The sequence below is a fragment of the Cucumis sativus genome, chromosome 4 (assembly GCF_000004075.3).
Source record: "Cucumis sativus cultivar 9930 chromosome 4, Cucumber_9930_V3, whole genome shotgun sequence".
Lineage (NCBI taxonomy): Eukaryota > Viridiplantae > Streptophyta > Magnoliopsida > Cucurbitales > Cucurbitaceae > Cucumis > Cucumis sativus.
Window position 1 is genome coordinate 20,168,036 of NC_026658.2, and position 24,387 is coordinate 20,192,422.

Genomic DNA, 24,387 nt, shown 5'->3' on the forward strand with positions numbered 1-24,387 from the left:
GATTGACTTGCATCCTATGGGATCACAAGACTGTTATGATGCATGGTACCTCCTAATAGGAAGTTAACAATTATACCTCTAACGTGACCAGTATTAGGTCGCTTACTGCGTATACTTTTATACTCACCCTTTTATGTTTAACTTTTTTAGGAAAAGATAATATAAGAGGTAGACCGATGAGGGACAAGGACTCGTGAATGCCAGAATATTTATAAAAAAAAATGCTTACACTTACTGTTGTAATGTTTTACCCCTTTTAAACTTTGATGATTGAAATGAGTTTCATGTTTAGAACAATGATTTTTTTCTTGGTGACCTGAAATACAATACTTTTGAACTTTTAATTTTGTTTGAAGTAAGCCCGAATAAAGTTTCTTTTATGTTTATTTGTTTTTAAACAGATTTTTATGATCTTTTGTGTTAAAACGAAGTTGTTTTATGTTAAAGTAATGATCTCAACTTCATTTAAAAAGTTGGATCGTTACAGTTGGTATCAAAGCCTAAGTTTTAGGTTATATATACTGACTTATGATGTAAGTTTATGCTTAGGGTCTCTATGACTAAAACAATCCTTCGTCACTATTCAGGTACACTTTCATGATTAATATGTTTGGTTTATGTTTATGACCTTGCCTAAGTTAAACTAGAATTACATGAATGTTATGATTTAATGGTGAAGAATTTGGTGGTGAAATTTAAGAAAAATGTCTCCACGAAAGGTGCTCGAATAGGTGGTCGAGTAGGCAGAGGAGTAGGACGTAATCAACTTAATTGACTGTTTTGTGCTAAAAATCTAAGAAATAAGTTATGTTGTTGGTTTTAAAGGGAACTAAATACATGGTTAAGCTTGAGTATAACAATTGCATTGGATTGTGTTTAGAATTAAGACATTGGGGAAGAAACATGCAAAGAAAAGTTTAGTGCATAGTTGTCTTGATGAGACTTCAAGAAACCATTTTGAGCCTACTATGAAGAAAACGTTACTAGCTTGAAATTTGAAAATGAAATGTAATTTTTTTATACATGCAATTATAGACTGTTTCAGCTAAGAGGTAGTTTTAATCCTCCTACAGAGGCTAGTTTAAAAAACAACGGGATTAGGACTGTGGTCCTATCCAAAGTCATTTAAGCTATGAAAGCTAATAAGCTGCTCAACCAGGATACCTGAAGTATCTTGGCTAGTATTGTAGACACCGAGAATGCTGATGTTTCTTTGACATCAGAACTTGTGGTGAGAGATTATTTGGATATTTTTCCAGAGGAACTTCCATGTTTTCCTCCTCAAAGGGAGATTAACTTTGCCATTGACTTAGAACCAGACATTGTTCCTATATCTAAAGCTCCATACAAAATGGCCCCAGCAGAGTTGAAAAAGTTGAAAGTGCAATTGTAGGAATTGCTTGACAAAGACTTCATTCGACCAAGTGTTTTACCTTGGAGTGCACTAGTTTTGTTTGTTAAGAAGAAAGATAGGTCGATGCGCTTATGTATTGACTACAGAGAGTTGAATAAGATGTCTGTTATGAACAAATATCCTTTGCCTAGGATTGATGATTTATTTGACTAGTTGTAGGAAGCCACAATACTTATGTTGTCATGAGCAAAACTTCCGTACTTATGATATGGAATTAACAGCAAGGCACTACTTGTATGATGAGAAAGATACAGATCTTTAAGGACCATAAGAGCTTGAAATACTTCTTCACTCAGAAGAAGTTAAACATGAGGTATCGAAGGTGGGTTGAGTTAGTAAAGGATTATGACTGTGAGATCTTGTATCAACCAAATAGCAAGAATGTTATAGCTGATGCTCTACTTAGTACGAAGGTATCACATTCAACAACACTTTTACTAGACAGGCTCCATTGCACCGAGACTTTGAGAGAGTTGAGATTACCATTTCATTAAGGGAAGTCACCTCACATTTAGCTCAGTTGTTAGTGTAGTCGACTTTGAGGCAGATAATTATTGTTGCTTAGCGTAATGATTCTTATTTTGTTGAGAGGGGCTACCTGGTAGAATCAGGAAAGCTGATGAGTTCTCCATATCCTCTGATGATGTGCTTTTGTTTGAGGCGATTGTGTGTGCTAGCATATAGTACAGTTAAGATAGATTTTTTTACTAAAGCTCGTAGTTCCCCATTTTCCATGCATCTAGGTAGTACAAAGATGTACTAGGACTTGAAACGAGTTTACTGGTGGCGTAATATGAAGAGAGAAGTGACGGATTTTGTTAGTAAATGTTTGATGTGCTCACAGGTTAAAGCATCGAGATAGAAACCAGTAGATTTGTTGTAACCTTTGAGTGTGCCAGAGTGAAAGTGGGAGAATGTGCCTATGGATTTTATTATAGGGTTGCTTAGAACCTTGAAGGGTTATACAGCGATTTGGGTTGTTGCTGATAGGCTCATGAAATCATCAAATTTTATTCTAGGGGAATTCACTTATATTGCTAGTAAGTTGGTAGAGCTATATTTGACTGAGATAGTGAGACTGCATGGAGTGCCTGTATTGATTGTTTCTGACAGAGATGTCTGTTACACTTCTAAGTTCTAGAAAGGACATCAGACTTCCTGGACACGGGGTTGGATGTCTGTACAACTTTTCACCAACAGACTAATGGTCAAACTGAGCATTTGAACCAAATTTTGGAGAATATGCTACGAGCTTGTGCATTGGATTTTCCTTGGAGTTTGGACTCTCACTTGCATTTGATGGAGTTTGTGTATAATAACAGTTTTTAGGCTATCATTGACATGACATCGTCTGGTGAGAAGAGATTGATGGGTTCTGAGTTAGTTCAATCTACTAACAACACTATATAGAAGATTAGAGCACATATGCAGTCATCACAGAGTAGACAGAAAAGTTATGTGATGTAAGTATAAAGATCGTAAGTTTGATGTGGGAGATTAAGGTGTTCTTGAAAGTGGCACCTATGAAGGGTGTTCTACGATTTGAAAAGAATGGGAAGTTGAGTCCTTGTTTTGTTGGATCGTTTGAGATCTTAAAGCGAATTGCCACCATCACTCTCTGTTGTTCATGATGTTTTTCATGTTTCGATGTTGAGAAAGTACGTCGTAGATCTATCTCATGTAGTAGATTACGAACCATTGAAGATTGATGAGAGTTTGAGCTATGAAGACAACCAATTAAGATTTTGGCTAGAGAGATAAAAATGTTTTGTAACAGATGAATTACTTTAGTAAAAGTTTTGTGGCGGAATCCAATGGAATATGCTACATGAGAGAGAGAAGATGATATGTGAGCTCGTTACCCAGAGTTGTTCGAGGATTAGAACTTTCGAAGACGAAAGTTTCTTAAGGAAAGAAGAATGTAACACCAAAAAAATTTGAGGTAGTTTTTCTAACTTGTTCGTCTCATTTTATTAGATTTTTATATGTTTGGGTGTTAAATTGTTGGAGGCTGGTAAGGAAAAAAGGAATATTTTGTTAAAAGGGAAAAGAAAAAGGAAAAGGAAAGGAAAATGATAATATTAATAATAATATAATTTTTTATTATTACTATAAAAAATAAAAAAGAAATATATCATTTCGTATGCCATCTCTTTCCCTCACTCTCCCTCTTCTTCTTCTCCTCATGACCTAGCCGCCCATTAAGGATCTCACCGATGTTTGTCTTTTGCTTTCTTGGCGTCGTTTACAGTTCAAGTCCCGACGAAACTTGGAGGAGTTTGAGTCACATTGTGCAAAGTTGTTCGACGTTGGTTGCAAGCTGACATCCTTCTTCGTTTGTGCATCGTTTCTGTTCTCAGTTCGTCTAAGATCTACCTCACCACTGAAGAGTCGTCGCTGTAGCTATTCATTGTGCCTCGTTCTCTGTCGTAAAGCACCACCCTCGTGTAGCCGTTCTCCGTCGTTACGCTTCTCCAACTCTGTCTTAGTCCACGCTGGAAACGAATTCGAGCGTCAGATTTAGTCCCAAGCCACACGTGTCGATCTACTCCTTGCTAAGCCATTTCCTGCCTTTAGCCGTTGTTGATCACTCCTTGGTGAGTTTTGATTGGGTTTAGGTATACCCATCAAATAGTAAATATTGGTCTCTAAAATACATTTACTTTCTATTAAAGTTGTATTTTATGTTGAAGGTGTTATTGGGGAAACAATTTGGGTTCACGACAAGTTTGGTTTGGAGTTCAATTCTCCATTTACTTAGGTTATGTTCAATTCTCCATTTACTTAGGTTATGTTCAATTCTCCATTCAATTCTCCATTTACTTAGATTACTTGTGGAATTCACGCCCAAACGAATTCTCCATTTACTTAGTAACTTGTGAAATTCACGCTCAAACGAATTCTCCATTTACTTAGTAACTTGTGAAATTCACGCTCAAACGAATTCTCCATTTACTTAGTAACTTGTGAAATTCACGCTCAGTAAAACTTGTGGAATTCACGCTCAAACGAATTCTCCATTTACTTAGTAACTTGTGAAATTCACGCTCAAACTCTTAGATTTGACTTTTTTCTATCTCTACTATCAATATAATTAAATAATTCCATTTGACTATTACTTAACTATATAATTCCAAACTCTTATTAAATATGTTTATTATGTATTATTTAAATTTATACTAGCAAAATTGTTAGTAAATTATTTATGATATAATGGTATAACTAATTGAGCAACTAAAAGATATATATTCCATTATCACGGAGAAAGTTGGTGCAATCTCGTGCATCAATAAAATCCTATATCAATTTACTTAGGATTTAATAATGTTGAAACATGGTTTGTAAAATACATTGTATTTTTCAAATCTGCACGAGCTGTCCCATGATGGATTCATTAAAATACATTGTCTATGAATTACCCTAGAATTCAGTAACTGCACGCATCCGTCGTTTGGTAAATATGTTATTTCCATCGGTTTTTGCTATACTTTCAGATGCTATCTTAAAATTTGCTATTTCCCTACCGTTATCTCTAAGGTTTAGCTTTTGTTGTGACGACATGGTAAAATTTGATTTGGTCCAAGTTTCTCATTTAACAAGTATATCAATCATGTTTCACTTTGTGTTGATGGTATGTGTTTTTTTGCATGTACATTATTATTATTAGACTGCATAAAAAGAAACGCAGCAATGATGAACACAAAATGACTCAAGGTAGATAAGTATTTGGTATTTTACTTATACCAATGCTAATATATTGTTGATAGATAATTAAAGACATTGAGAGTACACTTATTTAGGCATATATTGTGAAGTAGAGAGATGAGCCTCATATTAATGTTTCTCCTCGTACTGGAGAACAGGTTCAAAAGATTGGAAGTTATACACTACGCCTAAGGGTCGGATAGTCGTAGATGCCGACACCTTGACCTTATATGTCCAATTTATTTTTCCAGCGTTTATAGCCTCCAACACAAGCTCATATACTGTCCCTCCAAGAGGAGAAAATGGGTCAACAAATCCTGCAAATAAACCATTCACCACACGCACGAACTTCAGATTTTCACCTGTTTTCTTGTTATGGTCATCCACTGTTAAGTTTCCTATTTCTTGCACTTGCGGATCATTGATATCCTTAATCGGTTCAAAAGGGGATGTGAACGACATTTTTAATGGCTTTTTTAATTTGTACTTGGAAGAAACTTTCTAAGGATGATTTATGCTCTATAATATTGAGATGCTTGGTATTTATAGTCGAGGTTGAACTTTAGATATTGATAACTCCGAATCTAATATGAGGAAGGATGTCCTTAATTAAAACAAGGGCTAATAGGGCATCCCTATGGACTAAACAATTCATTTGTTTGGAGACAACATCACTGTAGTACTATATATCAATCAAACAATGTTTTTTGTGCGGCTAGTAATATATAACTCAACATCAAATTTTCATTTCAACTCTTGTTATTTCATGCTCCTGTGATAACCATTTTGCCATTTTTAAGACTTTAGCCTATAAGATTTAATTAAAACCATAAACTCTCTATGTTTGCCATCCATTTTTTACTAAATATTTTTAAAAAATTAAGTTAATTATTTGATAATCAACAAATACAATACTTGGGAGGAATTTTCTAGTATTTTTTTTCTATTTTTTCACATTATGAATTATAAATGAGTATTTGAAATTCTTTATTTAACAACTTGGCTTCCTCTTTTTCATTTAAGTGAAATAAAATTTCTATTCATTTCATTAGTATTGACCTTAGCTTAGTATATAAGAAATTGAGTTGTTACATATTCAACTGCATAACAATGTATTAGGTGTATCAAGTGGGTTGGATTCGTTTTTTTGTCATTTTTACAAAAGTAAATAGGTCTGTGAAATGAATCTTAATTTTTAAACTTAGTTTACAAGACATATAAGATGTGCCCTAATATTAACTTGAATGAAGACGTGCCGTTGGATATTAATTTATTCCTTAGGGATGTTTAACTTTTAAATAAATATAGCTGGTGTTTGTACTTGTACGTGTATACTACAAAAATGAATGGCCCATATTGTGTTCATACATAAATATTCAGGGTGTTATATATGCTGTCAGTAAACGAGTTTATTACAATCATGTATTTTGTGATGTTAATATACATGTTTTATTTTGTGATATGAGTATACATGTTTGTATAGACATAATGTTTATAATAGAATGCATAAAAAGAAAAGAACCATCATGAATGCACAAAGAACAACAAGCGTTGTTTGAAGAATTGACATGTGTAATCAGAATTAAATTATTGTAAACCAGAGGAGTGTGTTGAAATACATGACGAAGGGAAAGCAGAACGGAATTGAGATTCGTGAACCGCAAAAAAAGTAGAAAAAGACGTCGGTGTCAGATTGAAAATTGACGGAAGAAAATGAGTTTAATATAACAACTTGGATCCAAAACACTCAATATCGATGACAGTAACATCTCAGTACTATTTTATTTATATTATGCTACCATTTTTGTTAGACAACGGTGGTAAAGGGTACAACTTATTTAAGCTTGTTCCCAAGTAGAGGGATGATGCCAATATTATGGCTTGTTGTATGGGAGAACAGGTTCGAAAGATAGGAATACATGCCTTATTAGGCAGCCTGAATAAACCTTTTCCAATTTGGTGGCATATGTCCAATTGATTTCTTCATTAGTTTTAGCTTCCAGCACAAGGTGATATAATATTACTTCAGTAAACCCAGGCCCAATATATTTGTCACTCTTCAAACCATTCACCACACGCACAAACTTCAATTTCTCCCCAGGGTTATGGGAGTCATGGTCTTCCACCGCTAACTTCCCTATTATTTGCACATGGGGATCATTTATATCTATAATAGGTTTCAAACGATGATGGATCTCTTCAATACTCATTATACAATACCTTTTTAATTCCCTAGACGTTGTAAGGTCGATTTGTAGCGTTCAATGTTGAGACAAAGCTTGGTATTTATAATTGTTGTTCAACCTTAGACGATATCGATAACCTCCAATCTAATTCACATACATTGAACTGATCCTTATTTAAAACAAGACCTAATACAACCTTCCAATAATAGATCAAGGGGATAGCTTCCAATGCATTTCATTTGTTTATAGATAAAATTATTCCTCAAAACAATGCCTTTTAATTTGTGAGATATTATTGCTTTGTACATAATTCAGTAACAAATTTTTATTTTCTTGCTGTCTCATGCCCCCATCTGCTCCAACCATTTAAAGTTTTATATTTACAAAATGCACCAAAATTTTATAATATTGAATTTTGGGTTATTTTTTTAAGGGTAATTTATGTTGTTTTTTATTTTTTATTTTTATTTTTTACCTTTTGCATTTTTGTTTGTATAATGGAAGTAAACTTTAAATGTTGAAAAGATAATTAGATTAGTAACAATCTCAACTTGGTTTTGAAAATTTTGGGTAATTACAATCGTGGTCTATCAAAGATGGACAATAAAGTTTGATTGTATTTATAAATATGTTTGTTCATTTTCAATATTTCAAAAAACAACCCAAAAATTAAATTAAAGCATAATTCATTCATAGAAAATAACCTCATTTAAGGATAGAGTTCCAATCCAATCCACACCAAAAAGAAAAAAGAAAAAAGAAAAAGAAGAAGAGAAGACAAGGAAAAGTAGAAGATGAACAATAAAGATGTAACATGGAACTATTTAATGTTGACAATGAAAGTTTATAGACTAGGTCGACACAAGAATAAGAAAATATATGATTCTTTCCCATTTGTGAACAAAAGGAAGAGATTCATAGTTACCAATTTTTAAACTTAATAATGCTTTTGCTCCAAATACAAATAAACACATTTAATTTCGTCTTTACCTCCTACACTATTCTCTGAACCACTAAAACATTATCAAATAGTTCTTCTTACACTATTAATGGGGGAGAGAGATTTGTAAATGAGTTTGAGGGTTTCTTTCACTCTCTATCTATCACACTCAAACTTGTTGTTGCATAAGACTCTTAGACGTTGTCTCCAGTTTGGGAATGAACCATTATAATTTTCAATGTAGTTTATTCTCATTTTTTCTTTATGCTTTATTATTTTCCAATTTTATAATCCGTATTGTTTGTTTGGTTCCAACCCATGTAGTATAAGTTTGAGATATAAGTTAGTTTATTGTGCATTTATAATTTATATCTCTGCCTAAATTTCCAACAAGTTCCTCCTAACTTGGACGATGCCTAGATTTCTTTTTTTAATTCAAGTGTTAAAATAAAACTTATATCTTCTTTTTAAAGTCTCATAATTTCATTATTCATAAGCTTGACGTTCGGAATGCTACTCTTAGAAGAAAGCTGATCTGTTCTATTCTGAAAGACAACTACTCTCAAAACTCAAACATTAGGGTGAGTAAATTTGTCTTAAGGAGACAACGTGAATTCGTTGGGCTCATATCTATAATACATATATGAGTTTCTCTTTACTGTGATAACAATATTGATAATACTTTCTTCACTCGTTTTTCTAATTTTAATTCAATTTTCCTATGTTGATTCCAAAAGTGAATAGGTTACCACACCTTAAATGCGGGAGTCAAAGTTATGTACATTATTTTGATTCAAAAGATTTTGGTTAGTGAACCCTATTCATAAATAACTTTGAAAATAAAACTTTATATCCAATTGGGAATAGAATAATAAGGACATATAAATTCTCTTTTAACAATCGTCAACACAGAAAGATAATTCCTAAACAATTTTTAAACTAATCGTTTTTTACATTTTCATCTTTACATTCTACACTTTTTCTCAACCAATATAAAGGAGCAAGTTGGTATATATGTACATGTGAAATATATATTTCTTGAGTTAACGAGTTATTGCATTCATGGACTTTATGATCATAATATGTATTTACATGTATATTGTAACGGCTCAACTTTCTATGATTAAACTGAAGCATAACGAGTTAATGAGTATGAGAATTGAGAAGGGAACACAATTAGTTTGATTGAAACCCTATCTTACAAAAGTTTACTTCCATTCTAGAAAGAAAAATGCAAAAAGTAAAAAATAAAAAGAAAAAAATAAAAAACAACATAAAATACCCTTTAAAAAATAACCCAAAATTCAATATTCTAAAATTTTAATTTGCTGCATTATGTAAATATAAAACTTTAAATGGTTGGAGCAGATGGGGCATGAGACAGCAAGAAAATCAAAATTTGTTGCTGAATTATGTACAACACTAAAGCAATATCTCACAAATTAAAAGGCATTGTTTTGAACAATAATTTTGTCTACAAACAAATAAAAATGGATTGGAAGCTATTCCTTAAGAATTTTGGAAAATGAGTTCCTATAAAAAAATTTGACGTTTTGAAAACGTCAAGAATTTAATTGATATTTTTTGACGTTTTTAAAACGTAAAAAAAAAAAATGCATATTACTTGACGTTTAAAAAACGTCAAGAATGTCAAATTTATAAATATTCTTGACATTCTAATAATGTCAAAAATTTAATACATATTCTTGATTTTGAAAAAATGTTGAATTTAATACATGTTCTTGACTTTGAAAAAATGTCAAGAATTTAATAGATATTCTTGATGTTTAAAAAAAGTCAAGAAATCTGAAAATTGAAAATTCTTGACGTTTTGTCTTTGAAATCACCTATTTCTTGACGTTTTTTTCTAAAAAACGTCAAGAAAGGAAAACAACAACCGTCAAGAAAGCCCATTTTTCTAGTAGTGCTTAATCTATTATTGAAAGGTTGTATTACGTGTCTTGTTTTAAATAAGGAGTTCAATGTATGTGAATTAGATTCGAAGTTATCAATATCGTCCAATCTATGTGAATTAGATTTGTGGTTATCGATATCGTCTAAGGTTGAACAACAATTATAAACACCAAGCTTCGTCTCAACATTGAACGGTACAAATCGACCTTATAACGTTTAGGGAATTAAAAAGGTACTGTATAATGAGTATTGAAGAGTCACGTCATCGTTTGAAACCTATTATAGATATAAATGATCCCCATGTGCAAGCACTAGGGGAGTTAGCGGTGGAAAACCTTTACTCCAAGAACTCTGGGGAGAAATTGAAGTTTGTGCGTGTGGTGAATGGTTTGAAGAGTGACAAATACATTGGGCCTGGGTTTACTGAAGTAATATTATATCACCTTGTGCTGGAAGCTAAAACTAATGAAGAAATCAATTGGACATATGCCACCAAATTGGAAGAGGTATCAGGCGGCCTAATAAGGCATGTATTCCTATCTTTTGAACCTGTTCTCCCATACTACAAGCCATAATATTGGCATCATCTCTCTACTTCGGAACAAGCTTAAATAAGTTGTACCCTTTACCACCTTTGTCTAACAAAAATGGTAGCATGATATAAATAAAATAGTACTGAGATGTTACTGTCATCGATATTGAGTGTTTTGGATCCAAGTTGTTATATTAAACTCATTTTCTTCCGTCAATTTTCAATCTGACACCGACGTCTTTTTCTACTTTTTTTGCGGTTCACGAATCTCAATTCCGTTCTGCTTTCCCTTCGTCATGTATTTCAACACACTCCTCTGGTTTACAATAATTTAATTCTGATTACACATGTCAATTCTTCAAACGCTTATTGTTCTTTGTGCCTTCATGATGGTTCTTTTCTTTTTCTGCATTCTATTATAAACATTATGTCTATACAAACATGTATACTCATATCACAAAATAAAACATGTATATTAACATCACAAAATACATGATTGTAATAAACTCGTTTACTGACAGCATATATAACACCCTGAATATTTATGTATGAACACAATATGGGCCATTCATTTTTGTAGTATACATGTACAAGTACAAACACTAGCTATATTTATTTAAAAGTTAAACATCCCTAAGGAATAAATTAATATCCAACGGCACGTCTTCATTCAAGTTAATATTAGGGCACATCTTATATGTCTTGTAAACTAGGTTTAAAAATTAAGATTCATATCATAGACCTATTTACTTTTGTAAAAATGACAAAAGAACGAATCCAACCCACTTGATACACCTAATATATTGTTATACAGTTGAACATGTAACAACTCAATTTCTTATATACTAAGCTAAGGTCAATACTAATGAAATGAAAAAGAGGAAGCCAAATTCTTAAATAAAGAATTTCAAATACTCGTTTATAATTCATAATTTGAAAAAATAGAAAAAAAATACTAGAAAATTCCTCCCAAGTATTGTATTTGTTGATTATCAAATAATTAACTTAATTTTTTAAAAATATTTAGTAAAAAATGGATGGCAAACATAGAGAGTTTATGGTTTTAATTAAATCTTATAGGCTAAAGTCTTAAAAATGCCAAAATGGTTATCACAGGAGCATGAAATAACAAGAATTAAAATGAAAATTTGATGTTGAGTTATATATTACTAGCCACACAAAAAACATTGTTTGATTGATATATAGTAGTACAGTGATGTTGTCTCCAAACAAATGAATTGTTTAGTCCATAGGGATGCCCTATTAGCCCTTGTTTTAATTAAGGACGTCCTTCCTCATATTAGATTCGGAGTTATCAATATCTAAAGTTCAACATCGACTATAAATACCAAGCATCTCAATATTATAGAGCATAAATCATCCTTAGAAAGTTTCTTCCAAGTACAAATTAAAAAAGCCATTAAAAATGTCGTTCACATCCCCTTTTGAACCGATTAAGGATATCAATGATCCGCAAGTGCAAGAAATAGGAAACTTAACAGTGGATGACCATAACAAGAAAACAGGTGAAAATCTGAAGTTCGTGCGTGTGGTGAATGGTTTATTTGCAAGATTTGTTGACCCATTTTCTCCTCTTGGAGGGACAGTATATGAGCTTGTGTTGGACATATAAGGTCAAGGTGTCGGCATCTACGACTATCCGACCCTTAGGCGTAGTGTATAACTTCCAATCTTTTGAACCTGTTCTCCAGTACGAGGAGAAACATTAATATGGGGCTCATCTCTCTACTTCACAATATATGCCTAAATAAGTGTATTCTCAATGTCTTTAATTATCTATCAACAATATATTAGCATTGGTATAAGTAAAATACCAAATACTTATCTACCTTGAGTCATTTTGTGTTCATGATTGCTGCGTTTCTTTTTATGCAGTCTAATAATAATAATGTACATGCAAAAAACACATACCATCAACACAAAGTGGGACATGATTGAATGTACGTTTCTTTTTAGCTCGTAAAGTGTAATTAGATTTATTTATATTTGTTGTAATTTGAAATGTTCAAATTCACTTTCGAAGTTAGCTTAATATATAGTGATACATTATAATATAAAGTTTATCAAATTTTATTATATAAATTTAATTTTGGATAAAATTCAAAATTAATTTATGAGAGATAAAATATTTGAATGAGTTCAAATATTAATTTAATGTGAATTAGATTCATATTAAAATTATTGGTTATGAGATAAACTTATATTTGAATATGATTCAAATTTAATTTAAGTTAAATATAAAATATTTAATTTAGCTATTAATTAATTAGAGAATTAATTACTAGTTTAATTTTATTTAATTAAATCTATAAGATATTGCAAATATATTCGTTCAAATAAGATTTGAATGAAATATTAATTAAATATGATTTAATGAATTATATTAATATAAATCTATAAGATATAGGAAAGATATTCATTCAAATAAGTGTTGAATGAAATATTAATTAAACATGATTTAATTAAAGGAAATTTTCAAAAATGTTTATGAGACGTTGGTTAAGTGTGACTTCCAAGTCTGAGAATGATTGAATATGATTGGACGCTGGTAGAAATCCTGTCACACCCCGCCCCGCAGACCTGTTTGCTTGTCTCGGGAGCGCAGTGCGACTTGAGCATTCTTGATGCGCCCAAACGCCAAAGACACCCGTCTTAACTTTCTTAATGTAGCTTATTTGCCAAAATACTTAACTTCACAAACATCCTTTAGGCGATAAAGAACTTAATGCGGAAAAATAAAACAAACCTTAAACTTTTATTCCTTAACAAGGTGTTTAGTACATGAACATAATGATACAACACTTAACAAAAAGATTAAAAAAAAAAAAAAAAAAAAACAACGCTTAATTAAACTTAAACGGCTAGCAGCTTCTTGTCTAGCAAGCCCAAACCTCCTCTCCTCTTGACCTCAACGCTTAAGTCCTGGAAGATAAATTTTGAAGGCATAAGTCTAAAAGACTTAGTGAAGTTTTATGAAATCATTTTCACAATACCTTTTCATAAACATCATTTTGCATAAACAACATCAAATTATTTCATTTTGCATAAATCTTTCTTTATGCTTAACAAACACATTTAAAATATAATAATTTTAGATAAACATACATTAGTTAATAGCCATTCCTTTCGACAAGGATCTCAAATTGTTCTCTACGCTTGGTCTCATTACCTCGCGTTTGACTACTGTATCTATAGTATCCAAGAACATATAAATTCGTCCTTGTTGTTCAAACCGCTAAGTATTATACGCTCCTTTCAACGCATAAGCTAGCTTCTTATCACCATGTAGTCCGTACACCCCATGATGACCTTGATTCTTTATGTGCACATAAAAGTTAGCATCATCTCAAAGAATCAACTAATGGTTTGAAAACCATTTCATAGCATTGAAATTATAATCATTAAATCAAGCTTTAACATTATAAATTATGCTTGAACACATATAAACATTTCTTAGAAATCTCTTTTTGAAACACTTTCTCATTTGAAATCATCTTTCAAAATAGTAAAGAAAAATCACAAGAAAGATTTTAACATAAAAACATTTAAGAAAGTCACTCACAAATCATAGATCAAACGCTTGGCTGATATGCTTATCCGATTTCTTCTTGTCCAAAACCTCTTTGATCTAACACACCACGCTCAACAACCTCCAATGCCTAGAAACTTATTGTAGGTCAGAACCCTTCTTCCACTTTAAAGCTTAAAAGCATAAAATCTAGAACTCAAATGAAAATATTTCCTTCTACAAAGTAGTTTCAAATTGTCTTAATACTTTCGTCTCAAAATTTCAGCTTTAGATTTCAATGGATGAACTCTATAGCTCTCTAGAACTTCACTTTGTTCATAATCACCTGTATTCTGACCTTCCTTGCTTTCTACAACTAAAACTCAACCATCTCTTACTCAAATTAAACGTGCAGTCTCATCTTAGAAAATATACTCAAAATGAAAACTTTTGAGAGTAATTTCACTCAAAACGCACAAGTGGAGTGTGAGAAATTCAATATTGAAACTGGCCTATTTTTAGAGTCCATTCCATAAATTTACGTTAACACCTCATCCTTACTTAAATTCACCTTAAACCTTATTAAGACACCTCCTGGTTACTTTTACATCTCAAAATGCATGTTATCAAGGCTTTGAGACTTCACTAAATCCTTAAATTACTTGTCTTTATCATGCCACATAGTTGTCCAAAACGCATAGCTAGCTTCCATGTCTATCTCGCCTAATTTCTCGCCCAGACTACATAACCCAACTTAGAAAAGTTATAAATTAAAATCTATAACTCTTTTAATCCAACTTCCTTCTACACAGTTGCTTTAAGATGAGTTATATTTCTGACCTCAAAATTTCATAATAAAACGCCGAACAATGTGTTCTATAGCCTTCTACGAGTGCACTTTACTCATATTCACTCGCGCACTGACTTTCTCGTCTTCTCTTGTCCAAAACGCCAACTTTCTCAAATAAAAAATTTCCATCCGCCTTCCTCAATATATTAGGCTTAATTTTTAAATTTTCAAGACTAATTTGAGTAAAAAATCTCAAATAAGTTGTGAGAAACTCCTTTCTAAAGTTAGCTAAAATGCCAATCTCTATAATCCTTCTTTCTCATCAACCTTATACACTAAAAAAAAAAAAAAAAAAATCTAACTTCTATAACTTTTTCACCAAACCAACCAAAATGCCTAAAGTTATATTTTTTTATACTTAACCAAAATTCTCCCTTCTTTTGATCCTCTTAAACTCTTAAGCTTCCACAACATGACCTTCCTTCTTTTCACTCATCACAACACACTTACCAAAACACTTCTCAAGCCTACTTCCTTGTCTTAAATTTTCTCAAAACTAATCCTTTCAAGCTTTTTAGAAAATCTAAGATATCTAATGTTTAGGTCTTACAAATCCCACATAACTCATGTGATACTTGTGAGACCAAATCCCAGGTCTAGACAAGGGGAGAATCCCAGATCTCAATGTTGAGCTTGTTGCAAAATGATTCCAGTGTATGACATTGTAGCACTCGCTACGTGATTGTTTAAAACTGTTGTGGTTAATGCGATGTTCGATGTGGCTTGATATGATGTGCTTGCCTAATGTGGTTTGACCTTATTACTTGTCATTTCTATGTGTTTTCTCCAAAAAAGTTTTCTCAAGAACTTATCACTCACTAAGTCCGTTTGACTTATGTTTTAAGTGTCACACACCGCTCCAAAGTTATTTCCAGTGACTAAGTGGAGGCATGTCGCCAGACCTGTATCGTGTTCTTATTGTAAGGTAATGTGTTGAATGCCTAGTAAGTGAAACATCTTACTTAATTTTCCCTTTTGCGAAGTCCTTGTCTCGTACTTAGACTTTGGTAATTCAGCGAAAAAGTTACAACTTAAGACTTTGCTTCATCGCGTACTCTTTACACAATACAAACCAACTTTAGCTTCTTCTCGAGTCATCGACATCTCACTCGAAGGCAGCTCTCTATAATCCTTTTATCTATGCGCTGCAAAACACTGATCATTGTAGCAGGTACCTAAACATGTAAAGGCACACCTTAGCCCCTTGCCCTAGTTGCCTAACAACCTCTCTTAGCGGACCGCGCTTAGGGTTACATGTTCCCTGACTCAGCTCTATGAACTTTCTGGATATTGTACTCGCCTTCCTTCTGAGCTGAGTCATACACTCAGAGGAGTGATGTGCTTACTAGCTAGCTCATTAAACTGGCTCATCGGATGTAATAGAAATTTCCATGACCAACACACCATGTAAGAATATGAAGACATTTTGTCTTCCTTCCTTAGCTTGGCCATACAACCTTAGATCAATAATTTGCATGGCCTCAACCCCTAACAACATATATACACTCCATCCCAAACCCTTCTCTATTTTGGAACATCCCTTCTCCCTAGCGGCTCTCTCATTTTTTCGTTTCACACTCTTAACTTCCTCCTGCCATATTTTTCCTCTCAAATTCTCCTCTAACCTCTTTTTCCTTGATTTTGAGCTTTATAATGGTCTTCTCATTTAAGAGTCACTTCCATGCTTTACACGCATCTCTTCGACATCAGGGTAACACCTACCAACAATCCAAAAATGTCTTAGTCCAAAAATGGACATAAACATAACATACATAAATCATCCATCAGCCTCTATACAGTACAGTTTCAATCTTAATCCATTTACTTTAGCTTAGCAAAATTTTCCTTATTGCAAATAAATCATAAATTCAACCTAAACATAGCCAAAATTAATTAGTAAATTGATGATTGTTTTACCAAATTTATCAAGTGTGGTTGAACCTATATTCAAAGTTATTAGTGGAAAAGGCAAAAAAAAAAAAAAAAAAAAAAAAATCCAAAAGTACTCCTATGGCACCTTCAAATATCAAGAAAACATCGTCTTTAATCCTATCTAAAATTTGAAATTAGTTTTTGTTAGGAAGGTTGCAATAGATAGCATAGCATTTTAAGAACATGATATAGCAAATATAGCACATTGTTTTAAAATTTTGCAAACATGACAAAATTTTCACTTTTAAAAATACTCTCCAACTTCAATTTGTCATTAATATTATTCCTAAACTACGCTTCAATAATTTTTTTATCTTCCTCTTTTTAATGTTCTACTCCTTTCTTATTTATTCTCTCACTTTTTAAGGACCTAATCATCATTTCTTATACAGAAAAATTATTTTTTGTCTTAATCTTGATTTTAAGATATCAATAGTATAGTAATTATAATATAAAATATAATGATTGTTGATCATAGTAATTTAACTTTACTTTCTTTGATGGGTATTTAAAGTTAAATCTGATTATAAATAATTTTGTTTTATTTTTTTTACATTGGTTTTACTTTGTTTCAGTTTTGTATATTAATGTTGTGATGTACTTATATTATATGTACTAGTTGGTTGATATACCTACTACATGATTTTTCATTTTTTTTTTCAAATTTCATGCAGTTCATTATAGTACTATTAAGTAAATGAATGATATAACTCAGTTTATCATTATTGAGTATATTAACAATTTATTATTAAAGCATATCATCATATGAGTAAACTGAATCATTATCAAGTATATGAATCAAGTTTACAAGTGTATATCAATAGTGTATCAACTGTATAAGTAGGACTTTAAGCATATCTAGTGTATTTAATCAATCAAATGTATATGTGAAGAATATTAAGTGTATCTGCAGTACATCAGGTATATCAAACATATCATGTGCATAAAACGTATCAAATTTGTTGTGTCACACCTTGCGTCGCGTACGTCTTTTCTTGTTACACAAGACGCAACGTTGCTTGAATATCTTTGATACGTTAAACACCAAAGATACTCGGTCTCAAAAGTCCTTAAGCTTTGCTTAATCACCTGCTCACTTCTTACTTAACACTTTCATACTTTAGGCGATAAACAACTTAAAAAATAAGAAAAAAAAAATAAACCAAAACTTTTATTAACTTTAAACAAGGAATTCTACAATACTTAATACAATTTACATAGATACAACATTTAAACTTAAAGGTAAAACACCTGACAACTCTTCTCGCCTAGCAACCCTTCAACTTTCCTTTCTTGGCCTTAAAGTCTGATTCCTGGGAGATCAAACTATAAAACATAAGTCAATAGACTTGGTAAGGTTTTAAGAAAACCTTTTTGTAAAATACTTTTTGTAAATATTATTTCACAAAACATGTCAAATCCGATAAAATCATATTTTCATATAAACATATTATTTCACATAAACACATTATTTAGCATAAGCACACATTAATCAATAATCATTCCTTTCACCAAGGATCTCGAATCGCATTCCCTACGCTAGGTCTCATCACTTCGAGTTTAAACTCTTGTAACTATAGCATCCAACAATATACAAATTCATCCTTGTTACTCATGTCGAAGCACAATACACATCTTTTTTGTTCCACCTCATCTCCCATGCACATCTATAATACATGATTGTCTTTACTTCTTATGTACACATAATAGCCAGCTCATTGTTAAGAAGTAGACTAACGATTTTGAACACCTTTTCATGAACAAGTATAAAGAACATACTTTGAAACATATAAACTTTTCATAAAAAAAAAAAAAAAAAGAAACTCTTTAGAAACTTTCTTATTGAAATTATCATAACAAATCATCAAAAAAAACTTGGGAAGAACGTTTGAAATCAATTAAATACTTGAAGAAAACAGTCACAACTTTTAGACCTAAACCCAAAATGCTTCTCTTCTTTCTCTTCTAGTGTAAGCACTTTGCCGGTGCATTAGTTCTTAAGTTTTCTCTTGAATTTTGTAGAGTAACAATTCTCAATACTTTAGCTGAGGACTATTATTTATATTCATCCTTAAACAAGTTTAGTCACCCTTAAATTCTTGTCAGCTCATCAGCTCCTACTCTTAGTGGTTCACGTGTAAGCTTAAGATTTAACTTAATCTCTATACGTGGTCCATTAAAACACTTAGGAAATTTTTAGGAAGTTTCCTTACTTCTCGTCTAGTCTTCCATCTCGCAAAAACACCTTAATCACGTAACGCTTCCACTATGAATTACTCAAATCGAATACATCTTATCGCGTAGTTCTGCTTCAGAACACTTGGTCAAAATTTCAACCTTTCTAGTTACGGGTCTCACATGTTGAGTATACCAATGAAGCACAACAAGTTTATTAGCGATGCATCAAGTATATCAAACTTATAAGTGAAGTCTTTAAGTGTATCAAGATCTAAAGGGTATAAAGTGTATCAATAGAATTAAGTGTAACAAGGAGTATTCGGTGTATCAAGGTGTTTCAGGTGTATCAGATGGTATCGAGTGTATCAAAGAGTATCATGGTGCATCAAGTGCATCAAAGTTCAAAGGTTATCAAGAAGTATGACATGTACATCAAGTGTATAAGGAGTATTAGGTGTATCAAGGGATATTAGGTATATTATATGTGTATCAACTGTATCAACTGTATCAAATGTATATCAGTGACAAGGGCATTTGTGATATTTTATATCTTGATATGTGGGTTGGGCTTTGTTTTTGTTATGTTTGCAAACAATAAATTTTTGTGCTATAAACTTAATTATTATAACTTGTTTTGCTTCTTTTGCAAGTGCTCCTTTTTCTATTCAAACCTTAATGAGTATTAAAAATGGACTTGAAAAAAAGGTAAAACAAATTATAATAATTAAGTCTATAGCACACAAATTTATTATTTTCAAAAATGGCAAAAACAAAGTTCAGCCCACATATACAATACGTAAATATCATAAATGCCCTTGTTACTGTTTGATATATTTGATACATTTGATACGCACCTCATACACCTAATATCCTTTGATACACCTGATACTCTTTGATACACTTTATATGCATTTGATACTTCATGATAACCTTTGGACCTTAATACATTTGATGCACCATGATACACCTTGATACATCTGATACTCTTTAATATACTTGATATACATTTGATACTTCATGATAACCTTTGGACCTTGATACACTTGATGCACCATGATACTCTTTGATACACTCAATACCATTTGATACACCTAATACTCTTTGATATACTTGATATACATTTGATACTTCTTGATAACCTTTGGACCTTGATACACTTGATGCACCAAATACTCCTTGATACACCTAATACTCCTTGATACACCTAATACTCCTTGTTACACTTGATTCTTCTTCACACACTTTATACCCTTTTGGCCTTTGATACACTTAAAGCCTTCACTAATAAGTTTGATACACTTGATGCACTGCTAATAAACTTGTTATGTTTCATTGATACACTCAACAAATTTGATATGCTTTATGCACATGATATGTTTGATACACCCGATGTGCTACATATACAATTAGTATTCTTCACTAGTACATTTGATTTGCTTTATAATGATTCACTTTACTGATATGTTGAAATGCTTTAATAATATATTGTTGATATACTTGATAATGATACACTAGGTTATATCATTCACATACTTAATAATTCTATAATGAACTGCATAAAATTTGAAAAAATGAAAATCACGTAGTAAGTATATCAACCAACTAATACATAATATAAGTTCATCAGAACACTAATATACAAAACGACTTATACAAATTAAGTAAAACCAAAACAAAACCAATGTAGAAAAACAAAACAAAATCATTTAAAATCAGATTTAACTCAAAATACACATCAAGAAAAGTAGAGAAAATTCAAAAACGAAGTTAGATTACTCTGATCAATAACTATTATATTTCATATTGCAATTAATGTACCATTGATATTCTAAAATCAAGATTAAGACAGAAAGCACAAATTATTTTTATCCCGTATAAAAAAAAGATGATCAAAGCCTTAAAAAATGGAAGAAGAAATAAGGGATGATTAAGGCATTAAAAAGAGAAGAAGAAATAAGTTATTGAATGGTAATTTGGAAATAATAACAAATTTTAGATGAAAAATATTTTCAGACGTGAGAATTTTGTCGTATTTGCAAAATTCTAAAACAATATTTGCTATATTGTCATATTTTCAAAATGCTACCCACCGCAAGTTTCCTATTAGAAATCCCCAATAAAGCCTAAAAAAGAACACCTACCAAAATCACCATCTTAACCAAAACTTGAGTAGCAGCTACAGAGAGCATCAACGAGCAACGAAAAGCGTCAAGGACGACAACTCAAGGCTGACACTTGGTTTGACTTTGAAAATCCTGCGCAGGGAGCTCGATGACGAAGCGGCTCAACTCGACTTCACGAATCAAGACATGATGGAGCGAAGAGGAAGCTTTGGCTCGCGGCTACCTTTGTCGAATGGAGGTGGGTTCGATGATGGAAGTTGTGGCCGGACAGAGCACTGTGAAGAGGGGGCGACAACTGGGTATTTGAAAGAAAAAGAAATGAAGATAAATAATGGAAACATTTTTAATTGATATTTGATTTATTATTGGGTACTTAATTTTAGATATTATTTTGTAAATGATATCTCCCTCCATAATTCTCCTTATAACTTTTGAAAGTTAGATTGTTTTAATTCTAGGAATTTAATATATGCTGGTTGTCTAAAGTTATATGATTTTAAGTCTTCCATGGTTTAATAGTTTGTATAAATTAAATATAAGTTTTGTACTTTTTTTAAAAAAAAATTTCTTTTGGTATTAATAATTTATTTTTAATTATTTGTTTTATGTACTTAAAGTGAGCATATCTTCCTTACTGAGATATTTTTGGGACAACAACTCTATGATCCTTCATATTAGACAACTCCCTCGTTCGTTATACTTTGAAAGCTTTGGGTATATATTGATCAATGTAATTTGCTAATAGGTTACTTAGTTAAGCGATTTGTCACTTTCTTTGTTGTGAATGAGATAAATTTTGTGTTGTTGAGAGTTATGTTGTATACAATAGAAGAGATATTATTGCTTCTTGAAAAAAAAAAGATTATTTATTTGCACATGCGTAAACAATATATACCGATACATTTGATGTCGATTTTTAAGTATTTGATCGTCGTTAAAAATGGATTGGACAATATGGTAATTATTGAATAAAATTTGTGACAAACCGATGCAGAAGACATTAACATTGTAGGGCATCTATAATGTCAGTTTAAAACTAACATCAAAGCAAAATTTACACTAAAATGCTTTAATAACACTTTAAGGTTGTAGCTAGTAGTTCGAGTTATTTGCAAAACATATAGCTTATATTGTTTTCTTAAGTTATTTTGTGACTTTTGGTTGGGTCGGTTAGGTTAAATGGTTAGTAAGTGTTGTCAAACTATGGCAATCCTTGTCAACCCTCACACCCTCTTTTGGGGCCAAGGTTAGGAGTTAGAGAAAGGCTTCAGGAGAGGGTGTGATAGAAACTACTTAATAATTAACAAAAAAAAAAAAAAAAAAACTGGAAGGTGATGAGATGATTATATCATATAATCCTACATAGTAATTATATAAAAAAAAAAGTAAAATCATATATAGCAATTAGTATCATTTGTAATTAAATAAAAATTAATATTAAATTAAATAACAAGGAGATGATAAATCGGTATCATTAACAATCATATAACAATGAACATCAAATAACAATCGGACAGTAGTCAAAGAACAGACAAATCGATATTATTGATAATCAAACCAATTGGATTGTAGCAATTAATTTGTCATTCTTCCAAATTTTAAAATGTTGGATCATGAGCTTAATTTTAATTTTATATTTTTGGATGAATGCAAGTGCCTCTAATTTTATTAATATCAAACTTCCTCAATTTTCCTTCTTGGATTAACTATTTGTCATCATTTAGTTTTAGGATAGAAAGCAGTAGATATTGGTTGATACAAATGAACCCAAAAAAATGATAAAAATAAATTGAATTAATTTGAGTTAAATTGAAAAAAATAAAAAATAAAAAAGAGATTATAATGTTCTTATGAGTTGTGGGAATTAAGGTGTTTTCGGTTTTGATACACATCACTTATAGGGACTTGATCTCTGATCGAAAGAGAGATTGACAAGCATAGTTACCACTAAACTATCAATAAATATTAAACATTAATTAGTTTTGTTTATACATATATTATAAAGATAATAAAGTTGAGGGAGAACTCGATCCTCCTAGGCCTATACTAAATTTGTCGGTGCTTATAGGCACAATGATAATCGGAGATCACACACATGAATACGCACAAATAATAGTTAGGAATGACACGTACATACATATATGCACAATACATTAAACTTTCAAATATATTCAAATTTTAAAATTGGATTCTCAAACTTAGATAAGTGTATAAATCGTATCATTATTACAAGCTGAATTCAAATGTTTAAATATGGTTTTTGTAATTTACCCAAAACTAAAAATATAAATATATTCAATACTACTTTTTTTTTATATATATGGTAGGAACATTTTTGATATACAAAGATACAATTTATTTAATTAGAATGTGAGTGAGAAGTAGGGTAGAGAGATGAGGGTAAAATATTAGATTAGGGGTTGTAGTATGGGAGAAGAGGTTCAAAAGATTTGAATTCATACCTTATTCGGCAGCCTACGTAAAGCTCTAACAACTTGGCCACATATGTCCAATTAATTCCTTCTATGGTTTTAGCCTCCACCAAAAGATGATATAATATTCCTTCATGAGTACTCCCAGGTTGAACAAAAATTCCACTTCTCAAACCATTCACCACATCCACAAGCTCCAAATTGTCTCCTGTTTTCTTGTTATGGTCTTCAACAGCCAACTGTCCTATGATTGACTGCACTTGCAGATCATCATTTATATCCTCGATAGGTTTCGAAGTGTGATATGCTTCTTCAACACTCATTATACAATACCTTTGGTGGCTAAACATTTTCTAACCCTTCATTGATCTCAATATGATATTAATATTGAGATCAAGTTTGGTATTTCTATATAACTGTTGTTTTCAACATCACATCATTGATAACATAGAATCTAATCCACATCTATGTAAACTCCCAATGGATGGATTAGGGGATAGTTTCGAATCAATTCATTTGTTTGGAGACAAAAGATTATTCTACCATCTTAGTCAAACTATTGATGCCTTTTTTGTGTGTCAGCATAAGTTCGAATCAAATTTTCATTTTTCTCTATCTCATCCATGATGGGATAACCATTTGGGTTATAAAG

General features: G+C 31.6%; 1 protein-coding gene across 1 annotated transcript; it reads right to left on the reverse strand.

The window, feature by feature from the left end:
* Positions 1-21,170: 21,170 nt before the first annotated feature.
* On the reverse strand, positions 21,171-24,162 carry LOC116403239. Its single transcript, XM_031883838.1, has 2 exons — positions 23,766-24,162; positions 21,171-21,598 (listed from the first exon to the last, which is right to left on the reverse strand). Exons 1-2 carry the CDS (start codon positions 24,083-24,085, stop codon positions 21,523-21,525), a joined length of 396 nt encoding a protein of 131 aa, XP_031739698.1. The 5' UTR covers positions 24,086-24,162; the 3' UTR covers positions 21,171-21,522.
* Positions 24,163-24,387: the final 225 nt, after the last annotated feature.

Coding starts and splice junctions, on each gene's coding strand:
- LOC116403239 (XM_031883838.1), bottom strand. CDS start 24,085: ATGTTTAGCCACCAAAGGTATTGTATAATGAGTGTTGAAGAAGCATAT. Junction 21,599..23,765: donor TACGTAGGCTGCCGAATAAG/GTATGAATTCAA, acceptor TCAAATACCCAG/TTGTCGCCCCCTCTTCACAG.